General features: G+C 55.4%; 2 protein-coding genes across 2 annotated transcripts; one reads left to right on the plus strand and one right to left on the minus strand.

Annotated features, from left to right (window-relative positions):
* Positions 1-264: 264 nt before the first annotated feature.
* Positions 265-4,551, plus strand: ccnb1ip1 (cyclin B1 interacting protein 1; the record flags this gene model as incomplete). Its single annotated transcript, XM_084490728.1, has 8 exons — positions 265-567; positions 1,080-1,226; positions 1,855-2,073; positions 2,194-2,211; positions 2,483-2,500; positions 2,602-2,619; positions 2,704-2,710; positions 4,337-4,551. 8 exons carry the CDS (start codon positions 265-267, stop codon positions 4,549-4,551), a joined length of 945 nt encoding a protein of 314 aa, XP_084346854.1.
* Positions 4,552-6,381: 1,830 nt separating this feature from the next.
* Positions 6,382-7,868, minus strand: ttc5 (tetratricopeptide repeat domain 5; the record flags this gene model as incomplete). Its single annotated transcript, XM_084490729.1, is given in 4 exon segments — positions 6,382-6,643; positions 6,970-7,114; positions 7,574-7,632; positions 7,634-7,868. Coding segments are annotated over 4 exon segments (559 nt in total), but the record flags the coding sequence as incomplete, so codon positions are not given.
* Positions 7,869-8,615: the final 747 nt, after the last annotated feature.

The following is an 8,615-nucleotide window of genomic DNA, read 5'->3' on the forward strand; positions in this document are numbered from 1 at the left end:
AGTGATTTATGTTAGCTATACTTATAACTACATTACCTCCAGTGTTGTCAGTTATATAGTTAGATACATAGTCTTTACTTTATTAGAATATCAGAAAATGAACCTAATCAGAAAATAAAATGACGCTGACTCATTTTGGCTAATGGACTAAATAAACACAATGCTTTAGGGTTGATGGGCCTAATGTTGAGCTTCGGCCCCCAGACTAACAGCGTGTACCGTCCACGTCTAGGTCAGGAGGCCGACCCCCTCGTCAGACGGACCATGGCCCTGTCTCTCTGTGACGACACTCTCCTCTGCAACTTCCCCAAGTGTCGGGCCAAGCTGTGCGGCTTCGCCTGGGTCACCGCCTGCTCCCACGCCTTCTGCGACCCGCACGGCTCCGGCGAGTTCAGCCGCTCGCCGGCCGTCTGCCCCGCCTGCTCCTCCACGCTGTCCGGGAAGCTGGACATCGTCCGCACGGAGCTGTCGCCCTCGGAGGAGTACAAGGCCATGGTGCTGGCCGGCCTGAGGCCCGAGGTGGTCCTGGACATCAGCACCCGCGCGCTGGCCTTCTGGAGCTACCAGGTCCGGGCGCGCCGTCCGTCTGTCGTCTGTTGGTCACCCTGCGGTCGGGCCCTGATTGTGTTTGTGGTCGTGGTGATCGGGGGGGGAGTGTTGGGCCTCCCTGAGCCAGACCCCCTCCCCCCCCCCCCCCCCCCCCGTCCTGGTCCACACCTGTAGTCCAGCTGTCTCTGTGTGCACATGCTGCTCTGAGTGACTCCATGTCCAAACCCGAACCCGGTGCGACGGGGGCATTTATTAAGTGCTTCTCTATCAATTGAAGCCTCACACTCACCCGTACACAAACACACACACAGACACACACAACACACTGTGTGTCCACTGGCAGTATTAACCTCACAAGGTCCGCTGTTCATTCATTAGCAAACTCATCCGATGACTATATGTTGATTCAAGAGAAAATTGAGGAAAAAGAATTGGGAAACGGGTCCTGCGATGGTTTGGTGCGTCAGCCTTTTTTCTCAGCGGTACTTTACAGACGATCACACTTGACTCGCCGCTGTACCTGCCCTCAGATCCACCAGGAGCGCATGTACCAGGAGTACACCTTGTCCCGGGCCGAGGGGCAGGTCAAGCAGCTGGAGAAGATGCTGAACCAGCAGAACCAGAGCCGGGAGCTGGACCTGGGGGCCATGCGGGGGGAGATATCGTCCCTGAAGAAGGTACGGTCAGAGCTCCAGCGGAGCAGGCTCCACTGACGCTCGGGGGGCTGAGCGATGAGGGCCACATGTCTGCCGTTAATCTCCCGGCTCTTAAAGGTTGGGGCCGTGTTGTGGGTGGGTGGGGTCGCACCACAAAGTGACAGCTCCCGTTTCGTTACAGATGCCCGCGTCTGATCGCTGTGATGTATTTCTTTCAAGCCAGAGAGTTTTCCAGTTCCTCTTAAACGTTTAATGTCTAATATTAGCCGACTTTACAGTGCGTGCCTGTTTGAGGGCCTTTAAACTCGCCGCCCAACTCTCTCCCATCCGTCGGACGGTCGTCATTTCTACGACTTCAATGAGAGGCGGTCGACTACAGCGCCGTTACTTATTCCCCAGCGTCTTGTAGTGGTCTGGTAGCCTGGGGTCGCTGCCCAGATTCCTACCATGACCTAAACCGCACCGAGCCATTACCCTAAAGGTAACCATTGGCAACCATAATACCTCATGTTTCAGAGCGGTTGCTCCAACCCGCCGCTCACAGGGGTGTTGTGGTGAAGTGCTCCACCCCCCCCCCCCCCCCCCGCCCCCCCCACGCCGCTCACAGGGGTGTAGTGGTGAAGTGCTCCTCCCTCCTCCCTCCTCCCAGGTGATGGAGGAGTACAAGAGGAAGTACAGCGAGGTGGCGGAGCGGCTGATGGAGAGGAACCGACAGTACCAGAAGCTGCAGGGCCTGTACGACTCGCTGCGCCTCCGCAACATGGTGGTGGCGGAGAGGGAGGAGCCGGCCAGACACCACCTGCTCCACCCAGGTGAGGAGAACCAGACCAAGATCCACTGGGAGGATCCCAGTGTGGGGGTGATCCCAGTGTGGGGGTGATTCCAGTGTGGGGGTGATCCCAGTGTGGGGGTGATCCCAGTGTGAGGGTGATTCCAGTGTTGGGGTGATTCCAGTGTGAGGGTGATCCCAGTGTGGGGGTGATCCCAGTGTGAGGGTGATCCCAGTGTGAGGGTGATTCCAGTGTGGGGGTGATCCCAGTGTGGGGGTGATCCCAGTGTTGGGGTGATCCCAGTGTGGGGGTGATTCCAGTGTTGGGGTGATCCCAGTGTTGGGGTGATTCCAGTGTTGGGGTGATTCCAGTGTTGGGGTGATTCCAGTGTGAGGGTGATTCCAGTGTGAGGGTGATCCCAGTGTGAGGGTGATTCCAGTGTTGGGGTGATCCCAGTGTGAGGGTGATTCCAGTGTGAGGGTGATTCCAGTGTTGGGGTGATTCCAGTGTGAGGGTGATTCCAGTGTGAGGGTGATTCCAGTGTGAGGGTGATTCCAGTGTGAGGGTGATTCCAGTGTGAGGGTGATTCCAGTGTGAGGGTGATCCCAGTGTGAGGGTGATTCCAGTGTGAGGGTGATTCCAGTGTGAGGGTGATCCCAGTGTTGGGGTGATTCCAGTGTGAGGGTGATCCCAGTGTGAGGGTGATCCCAGTGTGGGGGTGATTCCAGTGTGAGGGTGATTCCAGTGTGAGGGTGATCCCAGTGTTGGGGTGATCCCAGTGTGAGGGTGATTCCAGTGTTGGGGTGATTCCAGTGTTGGGGTGATCCCAGTGTGAGGGTGATTCCAGTGTTGGGGTGATTCCAGTGTGGGGGTTATACTAGTACATAAATATATCTGATAGCGCTGGGTTGAACTTGTTTTGATCTAGTGTTAACTAATATTGAAACATAAACCGTATTCTTTATTAGCCCACACATGATGTTTGGATAAATAAATAGCCTAATAAGCTTTTTTAAAAGTCTCTGTTACTGTTAATAAACAAATAGGTTAATTCATATTTCAAAATTCATAATAAATACTGTGTGTCCCCTCGCGGTGAACTTGTGACAGTTCAGAGAGCGTCACCTCCCCACAGACTGCTGGCTGCTGTCTGCAGCGACCGCACGGCGCCATATGCAAAACGATGGAGTTAATTCGGCCTCGGGGATTTTTGAATTAGAATACTCTCTGACACAGAACCACCACTTGTGAAGCCAAGTGTGATAGGTTCCTGCTTATCTAAACAGACTTCCTGGTGTGGGGGACCTCTTGTGAACTACATCCACAAAATACTACATCCAAAATAGTCAATGTTCAGTATAATATTTCATATTATATCACGGCACTTAATGTACCCACTTATTGTGTGTCGTACATCCTCGCACTTAAAAATAGTACTTAGCATTGTGTAGCGTCTTATCCTAGCTATCTCTGTTGTACACGGGGAATGGGTTAACCTAGTGATGGTTAGTGTATACGGGGAATGGGTTAACCTAGTGATGGTTAGTGTATACGGGGAACGGGTTAACCTAGTGATGGTTAGTGTGTACGGGGAACGGGTTAACCTAGTGATGGTTAGTGTGTACGGGGAACGGGTTAACCTAGTGATGGTTAGTGTATACGGGGAACGGGTTAACCTAGTGATGGTTAGTGTATACGGGGAACGGGTTAACCTAGTGATGGTTAGTGTATACGGGGAACGGGTTAACCTAGTGATGGTTAGTGTATACGGGGAATGGGTTAACCTAGTGATGGTTAGTGTATACGGGGAATGGGTTAACCTAGTGATGGTTAGTGTATACGGGGAATGGGTTAACCTAGTGATGGTTAGTGTATACGGGGAATGGGTTAACCTAGTGATGGTTAGTGTATACGGGGAACGGGTTGACCTAGTGATGGTTAGTGTATACGGGGAACGGGTTAACCTAGTGATGGTTAGTGTATACGGGGAATGGGTTAACCTAGTGATGGTTACTGTATACGGGGAATGGGTTAACCTAGTGATGGTTAGTGTATACGGGGAACGGGTTAACCTAGTGATGGTTAGTGTATACGGGGAATGGGTTAACCTAGTGATGGTTAGTGTATACAGGGAATGGGTTAACCTAGTGATGGTTAGTGCTTGGCTCTTGGTTCTATGAACCTCACTGTACCCACAGAGACATGTTGTTGTTTCTCTTTCTTCTGACAAATGGACTTTAAGTCGCTTTGGATAAAAGCGTCAGCGTAGTAAGATGAAATATTGAACGCACCATGGTGATGGTGATGGTGACTCATCGTAGCGTTGACCCCTGCGGTGAACCTGACCCTGTTGACCTCCAGCGGGCGCGGCCGGGGCGTTCCGAGCGGCGTGCTCCCCCAGGCTCAGCCCCCCGTTCCTGGGGCCCGAGGGCGAGGGCGGCCTCTTCACCGGCCTGGAGCTGGACCGACCCAACGCCTTCTTCCACCTCAGGACGCCGACCAGGGAGAGAGGCCGCCCCTTCCCCCAGGACCACTACCCCCCCCCCCCAGGACCACTGACCCGCCAGGACCACTGACCCCAGGACCCCTGACCCGCCAGGACCACTACCCCCCCCCCCCAGGACCCCTGACCCGCCAGGACCACTACCCCCCCCCAGGACCACTGACCCCCCCCCCCAGGACCGCTGACCCGCCAGGACCACTAACCCCCCCCCCAGGACCACTGACCCCCCAGGACCACTGACCCCCCCCCCCCAGGACCACTGACCCGCCAGGACCACTGACCCCCCCCCCCCCCCCAGGACCACTACCCCCCCCCAGGACCACTAACCCCCCCCAGGACCACTGACCCCCCCCCAGGACCACTGACCCCCCCCAGGACCACTACCCCCCCCCAGGACCACTACCCCCCCCCAGGACCACTGACCCCCCCCAGGACCACTACCCCCCCCCAGGACCACTACCCCCCCCCAGGACCACTACCCCCCCCCAGGACCACTGACCCCCCCCCAGGACCACTACCCCCCCCCAGGACCACTACCCCCCCCCAGGACCACTACCCCCCCCAGGACCACTACCCCCCCCCAGGACCACTGACCCCCCCCCAGGACCACTGACCCCCCCCCAGGACCACTACCCCCCCCCAGGACCCCTGACCCGCCAGGACCACTGACCCCCCCCCAGGACCCCTGACCCCCCAGGACCACTGACCCCCCAGGACCACTGACCCCAGGACCCCTGACCCCCCCCCCCCAGGACCACTACCCCCCCCCCAGGACCCCTGACCCCAGGACCACTGACCCCCCCCCAGGACCCCTGACCCCCCCCCCCCAGGACCACTACCCCCCCCCCAGGACCACTGACCCCAGGACCACTGACCCGCCAGGACCACTGACCCCCCCCCAGGACCCCTGACCCCCCCCCAGGACCACTGACCCGCCAGGACCACTGACCCCCCCCAGGACCACTGACCCGCCAGGACCACTGACCCCCCCCAGGACCCCTGACCCCCCCCCCCCAGGACCACTACCCCCCCCCAGGACCACTGACCCGCCAGGACCACTGACCCCCCCCCCCAGGACCACTGACCCCCCCCCAGGACCACTGACCCCCCCCAGGACCCCTGACCCCCCCCCCCCAGGACCACTGACCCCCCCCAGGACCCCTGACCCGCCAGGACCACTGACCCCCCCCCAGGACCCCTGACCCCCCCCCCCCAGGACCACTACCCCCCCCCAGGACCACTGACCCGCCAGGACCACTGACCCCCCCCCCCAGGACCACTGACCCCCCCCCAGGACCACTACCCCCCCCCCAGGACCACTGACCCCCCCCAGGACCACTGACCCGCCAGGACCACTGACCCCCCCCCCCCCAGGACCCCTGACCCCCCAGGCAGGTGGTGCTGGTCGTTCAGACCGGCTGCAGGTTGAGTGGACACTATGTATGTATTTGTGTTTGAGATAGGAGCACTTTATTTTGTTATCTAATGTCTTTGCTTTACACAAATAGTTTATGCAACTCAAAAGGTGTCCACATTCACCTTGAAGTGGAATCCACGTGTTGAAGCTATGGTTATGGTTATATAGAGAATAGTTCTCTAGTTGCGTAGAGGATAATTAATTTAGCGTTCGGTTTTCACGCATTTCAATAAAACATCTAGTGTTCAACAAAAGTGTCCAGTAATCAGGTCGTCCACCTTAAACCAAGTTTATTTGAACAACTTAAGAGGTTCAACACACACATAACTTTAACATAACTCCACTTCCTGACATCAACAGTGTGAAAAGGCAAGGGTATGAATAAATATATACAAAATTGTTCCTCAATAACAGGAAACGGGTCACAACTTCTATTTACAAAACAAGGAAGAAGATATCAAAACGGCCGCGTGTGGTCGCGGCGTCTGGACCTCCGTGCTACATATCTCAGGGGTTTCAGATCACAGTATTTTGTTCAAACTCCCAAAAACCGAGTCCCGACTCCTCGGTTCCCGTCGCTCGCGTCCCGCTCCGCTCCTCGCGGCGGCGGCGGCGGCGGCGGCGGCGTTCACTCGCTCTGCGGCTTGTAGCTGACCCGGGCGGCGATCTGGCTCTGGGCGTTCTGCCGCTTGCCGTTGACGATGAGCAGCAGGGGCGTGTCCACGCGCACGCTCCTGAAGTCGAAGGACTGCGGGGAGACGGGGAGCAGCGGTCAGCGGGGCGCTGTGGGTCCTGTTTGTTTTGATTAGTACGACCCTTTCAAAATGCGGTTTCTTTCTAACCCATCGACTGTTTGGAAACGGGTGTGAAGAATAAATGATATTATTAATAATCGATGGACTTCATCCCAGAGGTTTAATAGTAGGGTTGAACATAGGTGCATCGTGTGACACCGTAATATGATCCAAAGCTTAATAGATTAATAGGGTTAATAGAGCACTCCCATAATGCAAACCACAGTCCAGATGCAGCCCGTGTTTGGGTTTGGTGGTGCCGTAACCACGGTGACCCTACCTGGTCCTGGTGCGTGACGCTCTGGCGTTTGACCTGGGGCTCGGGGATGACCACGGTGTCTCCGATCAGGACGCCCCAGCTGTCCGCCGTGTTGTACACCATCACCACGATGCACGTCTCCTCGCTGTCCACCATGCCGAACGTACTGGAGGCCGGGGGGGAGGGAGAGACCAGGGGGGGGAGAGGGAGACGCTACGTCAGCATGTGTACACGATGACAGCAGTGCGTGTTATTCTTCTTGCAGTGGTACTGGGACAGAGTAGTAGTATCAGGTAGTAGACTTATCAAGCAGTCGCATCAAACTAAATAACTTTGATTCAACGGTGACTTGTGTTTTGTTGAGCCGACTAGTTTTGATAGAATGTATTATCCAGTTTGAGATAAATTAAGTCGATTCAGTTGTGACTCTTTTTCAGATTCTACTCATCACGTCACTGTATGAAAAACAGTGAAAGTAGTTCACACTAAACGTAACCTTTCAGGTGGAACATAAACCAATAAGGTGTCAGCTTCAAATACAGTAACAGAAAAGTACAGTAAAGGAACGTGGTCATCGATCAAAAGGAGACACTCGGGTACCGCAGTACCGAGTCTCACTACCCACAAGGCCATGCGGTCGTCGGGCGCCAGGCTGAACACCACCTTCCCCAGCGCGGCCGTCCCCCGCGTTGGGGCCGTGGGCGAGGGAGGCCAGCGTTCGGGGCTCCAGGCTCCCCACGCGGCCCGCGGGGGACCGGAACTGAGGGGAGGAGCAGGGCCCCAGGGAGGAGGTGCTGAGGCTGGACAGCATGGTCCGCAACCGCCGCGCCTTCACCTTCCCCTGCGGAGGTAAGAGCGGGGACGTCTTCAGACACGGCGCTCTGCCGCCCCCTAGCGGCCGCGGGTTGGCGGTGCAAGCCCTAGCGCCGTTGCACTGACACACATTACTTAAAGACCGGGTAAACCAAGAATAATTATGGGTTTTGAGTTTATAATACCACAGGAAAATATATTATTAACCACCCTGCCAAATTTGAAGGACTAAAAAAATCGCGAAGTATATAAAATTATGCTTCAAAGTTGATGAAAAATGAGCAGTAATCCCTGGCTCAGGACGGTGGGGGCGTGTGCGCTGCAGGCCAGGAAACCACGCCCATCACCGGAGAGAGACCGTCTTCGGTCGGAAACTTAAATAAAGTAAACGAACCGTTAACGTTACGTTTCCCACTGTGGCATCCAGGGAAGATGCACCAACGAGGTTGAAGAGGCATAACGGGCAAGCTAGCTGCAAACTGACAATTCAAACCAGACTCGTGAGCGGTAAAACCATAGACGGGTGAAACCACAGAATGCTAGTGCGCGGTTAATGTATTTATACCTAGAGGGCAGCAGGGGGCGGGTCTACATCGAAGACCGCTTTACGTAAAGCGGTCTTCGATGTAGACCCGCCCATTTTAAACCTGCACACAGAACATTCTCTGAGGCCTAGCTCCTCAAGGAAATGATGAATGGGAAAAATATTTTTTACATGTTTTGAGGGACACATTTAAGGCCTAATTAATATGATAAGAAGAAAAATACTGAATTTGGTTTACCCGGTCTTTAAATCCGTTTCTTTTTCTGTTACCATTGCTCTGCTCAAGATAATGGAAATAATAATGAAATAT

The sequence above is a fragment of the Micromesistius poutassou genome, assembly GCF_964030765.1.
Source record: "Micromesistius poutassou genome assembly, contig: SCAFFOLD_1064, whole genome shotgun sequence".
NCBI lineage: Eukaryota > Metazoa > Chordata > Actinopteri > Gadiformes > Gadidae > Micromesistius > Micromesistius poutassou.